The sequence below is a fragment of the Heterodontus francisci genome, chromosome 3, assembly GCF_036365525.1.
Source record: "Heterodontus francisci isolate sHetFra1 chromosome 3, sHetFra1.hap1, whole genome shotgun sequence".
Taxonomy (NCBI): Eukaryota; Metazoa; Chordata; class Chondrichthyes; order Heterodontiformes; family Heterodontidae; genus Heterodontus; species Heterodontus francisci.
Genome location: NC_090373.1, coordinates 73,842,177 through 73,857,155, shown reverse-complemented (window position 1 = coordinate 73,857,155; position 14,979 = coordinate 73,842,177). Strand labels below are relative to the sequence as shown.

Sequence of the window (14,979 nt, the reverse complement as noted above, 5' to 3'; positions counted from 1 at the left end):
AGATTCTTCCTGACCTGAATTTTCTTTGATTTAAGACTAACCCTTTGTTTTAGTTCCATCTTTTTAAACTTAAATTCTCTCTCCTCTTTCACTTTCTCACCAAAATGTGCTGTCTTTCTCCCTTTCTTCCAAAATGAAGTTTTTAAAAAAAAAAAATTCTTTTCAGTCTCAAGTTTTTTAGTTTCTAACTGAATCTTAGCCAATACCACTGCATCACTCTCTGACCATCTACTTTCTTGTTCCACGTATTCCCCTTCTAATTCCAGGTGTTGGGCTATTGTGTCAATTATCTCTATTTTTGGCACCTAATTTCAATTCTCTTTAATTTGTTCTTAGTTAAAGTTATCAAGTCACTGAGGGAAACACTCTGCTTTCCCAAAAACTCTGCTGCAACTGCTAATGTCATTACTATGGTATAGGCTGTACCTTATCAGACAAGAGACCTGGTTCTGTTTATTTCTTTGTAATTGGCATTAGATTTAGATCCCAATAATTGAGTTTCCAATTGATATGATCCCAGACATGAGAGCAATTAATACGCAAGATCGCAATTTGTTTATTATCCCAGAGACGAGCAATTAATATGATTCCAAACCCAAGCCCTCCAAATTAGTCTGATTCTGATCCCAGACATGAGCTGCCTAATTAAAATATGATTCAATCCCGGACGAGCCCCCAATTTAATATATGTTATGACTGCTCAGGACAAAGCCCCCAATCAAAATGTATGATTCTGATTGTGGTGGGAGCAACACACTGTCGGTTCAGTCTGTCGCTCCATAGGTTTCATCATATTTCTTTTAAGCTTTCCAAATCTAAGAAAGCAGCAGCTGAATTGAAACAATCTAGTAACCAAACCAGGTATCTTTAGAAATCAACAAATTAACTATTTATTAAAAAAACTAAAATCTTTAAACGCTACTAAGATAAACCAATATCTAAAGACCCTAATAACTTATTTAAAAATCAAAACTCCCGCATTCGCATACATATACTCCAACAGTAGTTTGATTTTTAATTAGCTGCCCGAAAAAATAGAAAAAAAAGTCTTCGCAAATTATGCTTTCTACGAACGGTCTTCTGCAGCAACACAAAGTTCACTTGCAGTCTTCCAAGGTTCGATGAATCCGTAGATCCTTCCAAAGATAGGAATTCAGCAATTCAGTTCAGCAGTTGTCGTATTGAACTCTTTTTTTTCAGCGATGAGCACAGCAGATCAATAATTTGTTAAAGAATAGCAACCTTTTATATTTATTTCTTTAAGGAATTAATTTGGCTCAGTTTTTTTTGAATTTTGAGAGAGAAACTACACAGGGATTAAATTGATTGAGAGCTCTCCTATTTCCTTCACGTGCTGGAACAGTCTGTCAGCTGACCCAGTTTTTTGCCAACTAGTTTCAAAGTCAAAATGGATACATTGAATTTCTCTTCTCTCTCTCTCTCCCAGAATGCACTTTGTCTCACTGACTCTGGAGCTTGCTGCCTTTAAAGTAGTACTGATCTTTTGCAGCCTTAAAGGCGCACCACAATATTTCCTGAGGAGAGAAAATAAAACACAGGATTGTGACGCTACATTTGAAACAAATCAAGAAAATCTGTCCTATTATTTTTTAGTGTCAAAATTGCACCTAGCATTTATTCTGAACAGTTAGTTGAACAGCCTGGTGATCTTTCCTATGTGTAAAGCTCAGCTTTAGGATATAGAGATCATACAAATCTGAATAAATTTGTGAATGTACAACAAATGTAACACAATGGATGCCCCCAAAAAACAAGCCTTTTCCTACCATGACTATTCTATTCTTTATCTCCAATTGGTGAGTTCCCATTCTGTAACAGTTTTTTCTCCTGTCTTTGGCAGTGGATCTGTTTGCCATACCAGTGAAGTTCCAAATCATTGCTAGTGTTAGTTCTATTAAAATAGCATTCAGAATTTCTTCCACAACTGAGTTCAGAGAGAGATACATTCTTTGAAGGTTTTTTTTATTTTGTAGTCTGAAAGGTTTTCATGCTTTTTGTTGATCTGATATCCTCTTAAAAGGCCTACTATAGAATAACTGGATTAAGCCCCAAGACCATGTAAGCTCTTGGCTTTAAAATTTACATTACATGTTATGAATTATTCCAAGTGACAATCTCTTAACACCTGCCTTTTCATTGTTGCATAGCATCTAAGATGCAGACAAAAAGCTTTTATGAAGAGGGAGTTAAATAACATTCCTCAGGTTGCCGGTACATAGCATTGGAATTTAGTTTTGAGCAAGCTAATGTGAAAACTGTTTGAATCTATATGTTCATTAATCTTAAATTTCTTAATGAAAATTACAACTGGTGTCGTCTTTACCATGTAAGGCCAGCAAGCGTTATGCATTGGTGGGTCCATTATATTTTGTTTGGCACATGAAAGAGAGTTGGGCTCATTCTGCCTTACTCAAAATGTATTTATTGACCAAAGGGATCAATGTGTGGTGTGTTTTTTTCTTGAATCTAGTTCTTTGCATTCCCTCTATTGCAAGGAAATACTGTTTGATAGGCAGAAGATACTTTATAAAGCACACTATGATTGTCATCAATCTAGTCTGCTATTGACTCATTTGGAAAAGAAACATTTTAAAACATAGGCTAGCAGCTTGGGTATTGAATGCATCTTTATGAATAAGGCATAATTTATGCCTGTCAATTTTTAGAGACCTAAACTAGTATACCATTTAGATCTTCATAGTTTGTAATTTATTTTTTCTTAGCTTTTGGCAAGAACAAGACCTGTGACAGCATATCACATGTCCTTACCTCCTTAAACTAGTACAGAAAACTTTCACCTACCAAAGAACTTATCCCCACTTTTTGTGTTTTCAGTTTGCATTTTCAGTTGTGATGGAAGTTATGATATTGCAGACTTCAGAGTCTGAACAATTTTCTTGCTTCACTCTGTAACATGGTACAGCCAGTAAGCATTTCCAAAACCTTTACTTTCTCAGTAATAGATATCTGAAAGTAAGCTCCATCTTCTAGATAGTTAAAAGCTACAAATTTTGTTCTAAGAAAACAAAATCACCTTGTATTGTTTATTCAGTATGTTTTATTCGTTGACAAGTTGTAGTTGATCACACTTCATGCATTTCATATTGGATACTGAGTAGTTCAGCTCCCCATTTAAATGGTAACATTATGATGATTGGGGCCATTGATTATAAGCAATTATATATTCAAATGCAAGTTTTATTTGGCATTCCAAGAAGTTTGGGAGATCACACAATGGCATACGATCTTATTGAGCCCACTAAATAAGTCAAATTTTTTTTTTGCATCTGTTCAGGGATTTTCCAAGATTTTTTATTGTTTTGGTGATCAGAATTGTTTTTACCTGGTGTAAACGTAAAAATGTAGTCTTTTTTTCGTCTTCTCTTTGCCCCCTCTTTCCCCCCCCCCCCCCCCCCACCAACCCCACTTCATCCTCTCACAGCTCTCTTTCCCCAGTACTCCTTCACTTGGATCCATCATTCGGCTCCTTGGGGCCTGTTTCCAAAACACCAAGACTGCCGACCTCTTTTCTATGATTTCCCCTCCACCCCACCCCACCTAAAGATAACTTCTAAAATGTTGCCATGCCATGGAGATGGGAAACCCCCACTCAACTTGGTTTACTGTTTGCACATCCCAGGAACACTTCCCCCCCCCCCCCCCCCCAGCCACACTTCAGTTAATGACGAGCAACAGTACTTAAACACCACCCCCAGATCCTAGGATCACCCTAGCAGTAAATCAGAAATTACTCCTTTATAGGTAATTTTTTATGCAATTGTGAATTATATAAGTTTTAAAAATCTAATTTTAACCATTAGAAATTTCAGGAAAGAAATGCCAGACAAAAGTATTTGGAATTTTTCTGAGTAACTCAGTTGGTTTACTTGGCCAATCTTTTGTTCATAAATTTAAAATTTATTCATTGTGATTGAATTAACTGCAAAAAGTTTTGACGTTTCTAAATTTGTCGGTATGTTTATAAATTAATATATTTGACTATGTTGAATGAAATGTGTGGCAGTTATTTCTATATACAATATGTTTAATGTCATTAAATCGGAAATAATGTTCCAATTTGTCCAAGAATATGGAAAGTAGAGAAATGCCATCTGCTAATGCTGGATACCAAAAGTGGAAAAGTTTTGTCTTAATGAATTATCATCCTCCAATAAATGTAGCACAAACCAATAATTGAACATAAATGCAATCTGCAGAAATATGTATATGCTACTACATTGTGCTTTTTATTTTTAGGTATGAACGTGATTTTCTAAAGATGTTTTCCTACACCACAACAAAACTTTCATCAAGACTGGCCTTTGTTGTGACATCATTTGCTTCACTAGTGTGCCTTGCATTGAATCATGCTCAAAATTGGTTAAAAATACTTGAAGACCTCAATTAAAAGTGAAGAATTAAACAGAACAACGCAACAACCATTTCAAAATAGTATATTTTTGAACTATGTCACAAATGCAAAAGTTGTAGTTAATCTAGCACAGATTTAATTGTAAAAAATTTAAAATATGTTTAAATAGTTCATACGGGTTAGTGAAGACTAAGAATCTGTCACTAGTATGACTGGAATGTGAAACTGGAATTTTCTCGTTTAAACTGCTTGAATTGCAGATTGATTTTTGTTAAAGTTTGCTAGTTTGAAATTTATTTACTTCATCTAAAGACATTAAAGGAACTTATTCCTCTCTTCCTAAGGATATAAGTGTCCATATTCAAAAATGTTTGCAACTTAAAAAAAAACTTGCCTTTCAAATTTAATTTAAAACATTGGATAATAAATGTTTTTGTTATATCTTGAGAAATCTTGTTACTTGAACAATATTTGAAACAGACATGTACAATCCATTTTTTAATTTAGCTTATTGAAATAAAAGTTGTGTTGTGCTGTAAAGACATGGATAACTAGTAGTTTATATGTATGGAAAATAAAGGGCAGAGGATACCTGTTGGGAACTGGTGATGAAACACAGATTGGAGCTCACCACAAGCTTTAGAAGGATAATTAAACAGAAGTCATATTGAATGGTTTATTTCATAGAAATCAGCATAACCAAAAATAAATTGGTTTTTTTTGTCTCTATTGCCCCATTTACATTCAAAAACATTTTTTAAAAAAATCCCGAAACTAAAGTGCCTCCTAGTCCTCTGTACTTATCGTGCTTTTATCTGCATTTTGATCTTTAGGAGAGCATGAAGCTTGTGTGAATCTAAAGCAAACGTGCAAAAAGGTTCATAGATTGAGACCCCAACTGCATTTTCTGCTTTGGATAGAGTTGTAGTGCTGTTGTACTTGTTTTTGCAATCTTAATACTGATCTTCAAGTTCTTTCTAACTAATTACAATGATACCACCAGTTTTCTCTCCTATACACCAACCATAAGCAATATAAATTGGAAAGCAGCTATTTGGAATTATATTTAAAGGGGATCTCAACTTGGGTAAAACTTAGAGCATTGAAGTGCTTGTAGTTGATAGAGATTCTAAACCTGTGAATGATGTTCTTCAGTGTTGCTTCTCTCTATGCCACATATAAAATGCACTTTTCCTTTAGACTGACCCTTAAGTGGCTGCATCACATGATTTCCCACTTCTGTATTGGTGAGTTATGCTTAAGGGGCTACATAGACATGGATTTTACATAGAGGGCAGCAGTAAAGTGACAGCATTTGCCGCTGAACACTAAGAATGCTGCTGACAAAGATCTGGTGTTCTCTGGCATAGATTTCACCTTTTCCTGGCACTGATTTAATTCCGATGCAAACTACAGGGGATCGCTGGCATTCAGCAACAGTGATGCCATCATGCAGGCCAATCAGTTAGAAGAATTATTTCAGACAACTAACCAGGAAGTGAAAAGCCATGATTATCCTTCACGTTTTAATCATTTTACAGAGAGCTAAATGAAGATTGGGGCATACGCATGGAATTGAGGTAGAAATTTTTTAATAAACTTTTTTTTTAAAAATCAAATCTATGGAATTTAATCATTATTAGGCATTCCACCAATATAACTGGTTTTAATTTGAGAGGTTGTTCAGTAAATATGACTTAGAATACTGTTATGAGCAGGTGGGGAATGGGTCTCAGGCTCCCCTCTCACCCCTTCTTTGGTTTGGCTGTAACAGGGTTTGTCTTTTTAAACACGGTGATTTTAGCTTATCACCTCAGTGAGCCTGTGCTCGCTGCACTCTGGTTCATTTGCAATTGTAATTAATCATATGTTTTCTTGGGTTTAAACAAGAAAGATGTAAGTTTATTAACCTTATCACTCTAACCTGGTTAAAATTAGGAAAATATGCGACACGTCCATGCTCACGTGCACGAGAGACACGTACAAATAGATAGAGGTTGAAGTAGAGTTGGCAATAAATGGAATACAGATACTGTCTTTAGTGTCCTTGATTGAAGTTAAAGTCTGGGAGTCCTCGGTCGGGCCACGTGTACAATTTCAGGCTTGCTTCTCTGGTACCAGAAGGCTGCAGGCAGGTTTCAACTGTTTTTAGTGGTCGTTTGTAAAGTTCTGCAGTCTTGAAGTTTAAAAGCTGCCATTGTGGTTTCCCTGGGACTTTGCTGGCAAGGGAGACAGAGAGAGAGAGACTTTTTCCTGTCAGTCCAGTTCAGTTGCAGTGTTTTGTTCACTCTGAGGGACAATTCAAAAAACCTCAGTGTTGCCAGCAGCTATGTCATGTGACCATTTCTTTGTTTGAGACAGCACCTCCTAGAGGGGTCTTTGAACTTCAGAGTCCATCAGACATAAAAGGGGAGAACTTGGCTCTTCCAAAGTTAAAGGGGTATCGATGTCTTTTGATAACGCCTATTGGCAAAAGCAATCTCGCTAATTGAATCGGGAGCACTCCCATTGTCTCTTTATTCAGCTGTCTCTCAGCCAGCCCTTGTCTTCTCCGAATGTAAATGTGTGACCATCTTTTTAGCTGTTCAATGCTGTTTTTTTTTTCTTTTAAAAAGTCATTTGTAGTGTCCAGTAAAAGATTCAAGCAGTGTCCCATATGACGAAATTAATATGTTTCCATTTGGCAGGTCTGGTTTCTGTCACAATGCCTTTAAAGAGTGTTACACCTCATTTAACCCTTTTTTAAGGGTTTTTTTACAGCAAGACTAATAGTGTAAAAAGTGGAAGCTCATGTCAAATCAGTGATTTCTAATTGGTTTCCATCTGAGGATTTCAACAGTGCTCCCTGTGGAGGAGCAGGGAATCATTGACAGTAATTTCTGGATTTCCACATTTAACTGTGCATGTGCGGACGGCAGAAGTTTGTTACGGCCACGTGGTGTGATGTGGGTGGCTCCCACTATTCAACTCCCCACCTGACCGCAGCAAGTGTTTTGTTACTAGGGTTTAACCCCTTGGTTTATTTCTGTCAAATAAACAAACAGCGACAGGGTTTCTTGCAGGTTTTAAAAAAACAGCAAATCAATTGTTTATTGATCAATGCACCTTGTCCTGAAATTGTCACGGCCACGTCCACTCACGCATTCGCTTGCATACAGAAGAAGCGACAGAGAGGGGAAAAAAAGAAAGTGATTTTTTTTTAGTGGGGGAGGTGGGAGATCACGATAAATATGTTCAATTCTCTTGGAAATCAAGTTCTCGATGGGTGTAGGTCTGAGATTGTAGATGTCTCTCGCGATTGAAAGTTCAGTTGAAGATGGTGGGACACTCTACACAACACAAAAAGTGAGTAGGCCATTCAGCCCCTCGAGCCTGCCCCCCCCCCCCCCCCCCCCCCCCATTCATAAAGATCATGGCTGATCTTTCCCAGCCTCAACTTCTCTTTCGGGCCTGCTCCCCATAACCCTCGACTCCCCGAGATTTCAAAAATCTATCTACCTCCTCCTTAAATACAATTAATGACCTGGCCTCCACAACTCTGAGGTAGACAATTCCAGAGATTCACCACCCTCTGAGAGAAGAAATTCCTTCACATCTCAGTTTAAATGTGTGCCCCCCTTATTCTATAACTGTCCCCTAGTTTGAGATTCCCCCACCAGTGGAAACATATTCTCAACATCTACCCTGCCAAGCCCCCTTAGAATCTTATATGTTTCAATAAGATCACCTCTCATTCTTCTCAACGCCAATGAATAGAGGTCAAACCTGTTTAGCCATTCTTGATAAGACAACCCTTTGATCCCAGGAATCAGCCTAGTGAACCTTTTCTGAACTGTCCAATGCTAGTATATCCTTCCTTAAATACAGGGACCAAAACTGTACGCAATACTCCAGGTGTGGCCTCACCAACACCCTGTACAGTTGTAAAAAGACTTCCCTATTTTTAAACTCTAACCCCCTAGCAATAAAGGCCAAAATTCCATTTGCCTTCCTAATTACCTGCTGCACCTGCATGCTAACTTTTTGTGTTTCCTGTACAAGAACACCCAGATCCCTCTGTACTGCAGTATTTTGTAGTCTTTCTCCATCTAAATAGTAATCTGTCTTTGTATTCTTCCTACCAAAGTGGATGACCTCACACCCTCCTACATTGAACACCATCTGCCAAGCTCTTGCCCATTCACGTAACCTATTTATATCCCTTTGCAGATGCTTTGTGTCCTCATCACAACCTGCCTTTCCACCTATTTTTGTATCGTCAGCAAATTTGGATACTCTACACTCTGTCCCTTCTGCCAAGTCATCAATATAGATAGTAAATAGTTGAGGCCCTAGGATCGATCCTCATGGCACCCCACTAGTTACGGCTTTCCAGCCTGAAAAAGACCCATTGATCCTGACTTTCTGCCTTCTGTTTGTTAGCCAATCCTCAATTCATGCCAACTCATTACCCTCAATACCCTGAGCTCCTATTTTGTGTAATAACCTTTTACATGGCACCTTATCGAACGCCTTCTGAAAATCCAAATACACTACATCTACTGGTTCCCCTTTATCCATTCTGTTTGTTATATCCTCAAAGAATTCTAACAAATTTGTCAAACGTGATTTCCCTTTCATAAAACCATGTTGACTGTGTCTCATTGCATTATGTTTTTCTAAATGTCCTGCTATTTCTTCCTTAATAATGGACTCTAGCATTTTCCCAATGACAGATGTTAAGCTAACTGGTCTATAGTTTCCTGTTTTCTGTCTCCCTCCTTTCTTGAATAGGGGTGTCACATTAGTGGTTTTCCAATCCGCTGGTACCCTAGCGGAATCCAGTGTGTTTTGGTATATTATGACCAATGCCTCTACTATCTCTGCAGCCACTTCTTTTAAAACCCTTGGATACAGGCCATCAGGTCCTGGCAACTTGTCTGTCTTTAGTCCCATCAGTTTTTCCAGCGCCTTTTCCCTCGTGATAGAGATTGTTACAAGTTCCTCCCTCCCACTTACACCTTGCTCATCTATTATTGTTGGGATGTTTATAGTGTCCTCCATCGTGAAGACTGATGCAAAACATTGATTTGAATTATCTGCCATTTCCCTGTTATTAATTCCCCAGTCTCATCCTCTAAGGGTCTCACACTTATTTTAGCTACTCTCTTCCTTTAAATATACCTGTAGAAGCTCTTACTGTTTGTTTTTATATTTCTTGCCAATTTACTCTCATAAATTTTCTCTTTATTAGTTTTTTAGTCATCCGCTGCTGGTTTCTAAAAAAAAAAATCCCAATCCTCTGGCCTACCACCAGCTTTCGCTGCTTTGTATGCCTTTTTTTTTTTATTTGATACTCTCCTTAACTTACTTTGTTATCCACGGGTGGTTCGTAGTTTTCTTCGAGTCCTTCCTTCTAACCGGAATAAATGTTTGCTGATTGTTATGAAATATCTGCTTAAAAGTCTGCCACTGCTAGTCCACTGACTTCCCCTGTAGTCTATTTTCCCAGCCCACTTTAGACAATTCTTTCATCATACCTCTGTAATTGCCCTTGTTTAAGTTGAAGACACTGGTTTGAGACCCGAGTTGCTCACCCTCAAACTGAATTTGAAATTCTACCATGTTATGATCTCTTCCCCCTAGAGGATCCTTAACTACGAGATCTCTTATTAATCCTACCTCATTACACATTGCTAAGTCTAAAAGAGCCTGTTCCCGAGTAGGTTCTGCAACATATTATTCCAAGAAACAATCACTGATGCACTCTACAAATTCGTCTTCCATGCTACTCTTGCCAATTTGATTTGTCCAGTCTATATGCAGATTAAAATCACCCATGATAATTGCAGTGCCCTTCTTAGACGCCTCTATTATTTCCTGATTAATATTTTGTCCTACAGTGAGGCAACTCCTCGGGGGTCTATAAGACCACTCCCATCTGTGATTTCTTCCCCATGCTAATCCTTATTTCCACCCAAACCGATTCTACATCATGATCTATTACACCTATATTATTACTGACAACTGCACTGATCCCTTCCTTTAATAACAAAGCTACCCCACCTCCTTTTCCTTTCTGCCTATTCTTATAGAATGTTGAATATCCCTGAACATTGAGATTCCAGTCCTGGTCATCCTGCAACCGTGTCTCTGCGATAGCTATCGAATCATATTCATTTATTTTTATCTGTGCCGTCAGCTCATCTATCTTGTTACAAATGCCACTTGCATTCAGATAAAGAGCCTTAAGCTTTGACTTATTACCATTTTTACCAACTCTGGTTCTAATTTATGCTGTACTCTTTGTGCTCGTATTCTCCGTCCCTACCTGTCACACTCTGATTAATCTATGCCTCTTCACTACCCTGCACCTCTGCTCTCTCATTACTTTTTGACTTTTTAAACTTCCCTTCAATTGAACCCTCCCCCACCCCCACTATTTAGTTTAAAGCCTTATCTACAACCCTAGTTATACGATTCGCCAAGACACTGGTCCCAGCATGGTTCAAGTGAAGCCCATCCCAACGGAACAGCTCTCTTCTCCAGTATTGGTGCCAGTGTCCCATGAATCGGAACCCATTTCTCCCACAGCAATCTTTGAACCACGCATTTACCTCTCTAATCTTATTTACTCTATGCCAATTTGCACGTGGCTCAGGTAGTAATCCTGAGATTATTACCTTTGTGGTTCTGCTTTTTAATTTAACCCCGAGCTGCTCATAGTCCCTCAGCAGAACCTCTTTCCTAGTCCTACCTATGTCGTTGGTACCTACGTGAACCACGATAACTGGATCCTTTCCCTCCCATTCCAAGTTCCTCTCTAGCCCAGGAGAGATGTCTTTAACCTTGGCACCAGGTAGACAACACAGCCTTCGGGACGCTGTATCTCTGCTGCAGAGAACAGTATCTATTCCCTTAACTATGCTATCCCCTATTACAACTACATTTCTCTTTTCTCCCCCAACTTGAATGGTACTCTGAACCACGGTACAGTGGTCAGTTTGTTCATCCTCCCTGCAGTCTGTGCCCTCGTCCACATCGGAAACAAGAACCTCGTACCTATTGGATAAGGGCACTGGCTGAGGCTCCTCCAAAGCTCAATTCTGGATCCCCATACCTGCCTCACTCGCAGTCACACCCTCCTGCCCCTGACTACGGTCCAAATTGGATGTAATTAATCTAAGGGATGTGATTGTCTCCTGAAACACAGTGTCCAGGTAACTCTCCCCCTCCCTGATGTGTCACAGTGTCCGCAGCTCAGACTCCAGCTCATCAACTCTAAGCCGACGTTCCTGGAGCAGCCAACACATGCTGCAGATGTGGCCACCGTGGATCACACCGGTGTCCACCAGCTCCCACATACTACAGCTGCAACACATCGCCTGCCCAGCCATCTCTATTCTATTTAATTAATTAATTTGGATCTCAGTATTAAAAAAAAAATTATTTAAGTGTACTCTTAACCTGTAATGCCGTCTCCTGATTTAAAGCACTTGGTCCAAACAAAAACAAAAAACAGACACGGAAGAAATACCCGCCAATCACTTACCAGCTCTCCTGTGACGTCATGCTTCGATTTTTGCTGGTCCAGCTGGTCCACAGAATTGAACAAAACAGAACAGAGTGCTCTCACCTCCGCCGCCACTGCTTCTAGTCTCGGGCTTCGCCCTCTGCTCCTTTTATACCATGGCTCCTCTCACCGCTGCCGCCTCTGCTTCTGGTCTCGGGTCTCGCTCTCCGCTCTTTTTATACCCCGGCTCCTCTCACCACTGCTGCTTCTGGTCTCTGGTCTCGCTCTCCGCTCCTTTTATACCCCGGCTCCTCTCACCACCGCTGCTTCTGGTCTCGGGCCTCACTCTCCGCTCCTTTTTTCTCTAGTTCATTGCTGTCTAATGTAGATGTAAGATTCTGTTGCAGGGCACGTGCCTTCTGACTATGTTGATTTTAGTGACCAGAAGCATAAATCATTTATTTTAATTTTGTGCCATAAATTAGCTTAAGGAATAGCTAATAATTTTGATACTGTAATATAAAATGGATAGCAAATCATTGCTGTAATTCAATAATATAGTCCACAGGAAAACTAACAGTCTGTTGTAATCAACAGACAAGCTATTCTACTGAATATTGCTAAGCAATGCACTTCATCTCATCTCACTTGCTCACTATACATTAGTCTAGTCTTCAGTTGTTGATTAGGGAGCATTTCTGGGGAGGGTGCAGGGCTGCTTCTTGTACTGGAAATTGACTTCAGCCAGACTTTCTGGTTTCTGCTGGAGAGTTGCACCAGAGTCCCAGTGGAAAGGATAAATAAGGCTGTAGTACAAAAGATAATGTAACATTTACTTAAAGATGTAATAGAAAAATTCTGGAAACATAATAGATGGTCAACACAGATTTCTAAAGGGAAGCTCATTCTTGACCATCCTTATTGAATTCTTTGAAGAAGTAACAGAGTAGAATAGGGTAATGTAGTAGATGTAATACACTTGGATTTTCAAAAGTCCTTCAATAAGGTACCACAAAATAGACTCATAGCTAAGCTCTGAGCATGTGAAGTCTGTGGACAAGTAGCAGAACGGATAGCAAGCTGGTTACTAAGCAGAAATAAGAGAGTAGGGGTTAAATGTAGTTATTCAGATTGGCAGAAGATGGGAAGTGATGTTCCACAAGGATCTTTTCTGGAACCACTGTTGTTCACCATTTAAAAAAACAATCGAACTCTGGGATTGGAAGTACAATTTCAAAAATTTGCTGATGACACCAGATTGGGAATATCATTAATACTGCGGAAGACTGTCAAAATACAAGGTGGCATTAATGAGCTTGCAGATGGGTATGTAAATGACTAATTTTAATATAGACACCCATGAGGTGGTGCATATTGGCAGGAGGAATAAAGGGACCAGATACTCCTTTGAAATTAAGAGACTAAGTAGGGTAGAGGAGGAAGAAAGGGATCTAAGATACACATTCATAAATTATTAAAAGTATCAAGACAAATTAACAAGGCTGCAAATAAAACTCTGGGGTTCATTTCGAAAGAAATATAGTTAAAAACAGGGAAGTTATTTAAACTTCTATCGAACCTGTTAAACTAAGTAGTTCTGGTCTCCATGTTACCAAAATGTTATAAAGGCACTGGAGAAGGTGCAAAAAGGATTTACAAGGATGATATCAAGACTGAGAGGTTACAACTATGAGGTAAAACCAAACAACTAGGACTCTTCTCTAGAAAAGAGAAGGCTGAGGTGTTACATAATAGAGGCTTTTAAAAGTATGAAGGAGTTTGATAGAGCAGATGCTTCCACTTATGGGACACTCCAAAACTGTGGACCATAGATATTAAGATAGTCACGAAGAATTTCCCATCAGGAATTCAGGAGAAACTTCTTTACCCAGAGTGTGATTAGAAAGTAGAACTTGCTCCCACGTGAAATATTTGAGGGGAATAGCATAGATGCCTTTAAGGGGAAGATAGATAAGAACATGAGGGAGAAAGGAATAGAAGGATATGTAGATGAGGGGAGTCTTGTGGTGATGAATAAAAACTGACAGACTAGTTGGGTTGAATGGCCTATTTTTGTGCTATAACTTCAGTGTAATTCTATAAAATGGCTTAGGCTTATTTTCTTCTCTTTTAGCGGACCTTAGCAACTGACTTTGAATGCTGTTTTTCTTTTACGGTTATGCTGGACAAGAGGAATGTAGCTAACTACAATTTCCAAAAAGGTTGCAACATGGTTGGAAACTGTAGGGTAAATTGTGCTGATTTGATGAATTTCTTCAGGCTGGGGTGAGATCATTTTCCATGAGGTAGGTATTCTATAACATGTTTTAATGATAATCATGCAATAATGATAAGTAAAAACTTCAGCATAATTACAACCTCGACAGATTGCTAACATAGAATGTTGATGGTGTACGGAATACAAAAATTAGTGTCAATGTGATTGCCTGAATTAGTTTTGATTGTCTAAGGGGGTCAGAGAGGAATTTTCTACTTCTTCCTCCCTAATTGGCCTGGGTTTTTTTCACCTCTTCCGGGAGATTAATTGGTTCTGGGTGAATGGGGAGTGTGTATTATGATAAATAAAGCAGCGCAATTGTGTAAGACCTGCTGAATGAACCTGTAGTTCTTTTCCAGTCTGTCATTTTTGTGTTTTCGGTTGGACGTTTAAGTCACTCAGCAGCTTTCAGAAAATACCAAAAGAACTTTAAAGCTATCCCACGATGGTCCCGAAAACTATATTCTACCTAATCTGGCATAACAGTTTTTGTCAGAGCTTTCAGGATAGACAGCTTTCTTTTATGGCTGGCAATCAGACAGGATTGTAGCATAGGCCCTGTGAACTGATGATACTGCTGTGTAACATTAAGCAGTTTTTCCATCTTACCATGTAGCATTTTGCTATAGCAGAAAATTACTGTTAAGTGAAATTCTGTTAAGCTGGTCCATATGTTGTTATACCACTGCACCTGCTTACTAGAATGGAAAAATTACTGAAATCCTTGTAGTAGTAAAACTGTCATTATCAAGGTGAAATTAGAATTGTTAAAGTTGCAATGTCTGTGTATCTGTTAATAACAGAAGGTTCTGACTC

The 14,979-nt window shown here is 38.8% G+C and overlaps 1 protein-coding gene across 5 annotated transcripts in view; it reads left to right on the top strand.

Annotated features, from left to right (window-relative positions):
• Nucleotides 1-14,979, top strand: part of dusp23b (dual specificity phosphatase 23b) — a 134,612-nt gene that overhangs the window by 48,664 nt on the left and 70,969 nt on the right. For 4 of the 5 annotated variants that reach the window (XM_068023193.1, XM_068023213.1, XM_068023222.1 and 1 more), the window contains one exon: nt 14,020-14,191. In XM_068023193.1, the coding sequence (XP_067879294.1) occupies nt 14,020-14,175 (156 nt within the window). In that variant the 3' untranslated portion in view covers nt 14,176-14,191. Of the gene's footprint in view, nt 1-4,278; nt 4,881-14,019; nt 14,192-14,979 lie in introns of those variants that run through there. The other variant, XM_068023250.1, reaches the window with a different exon arrangement.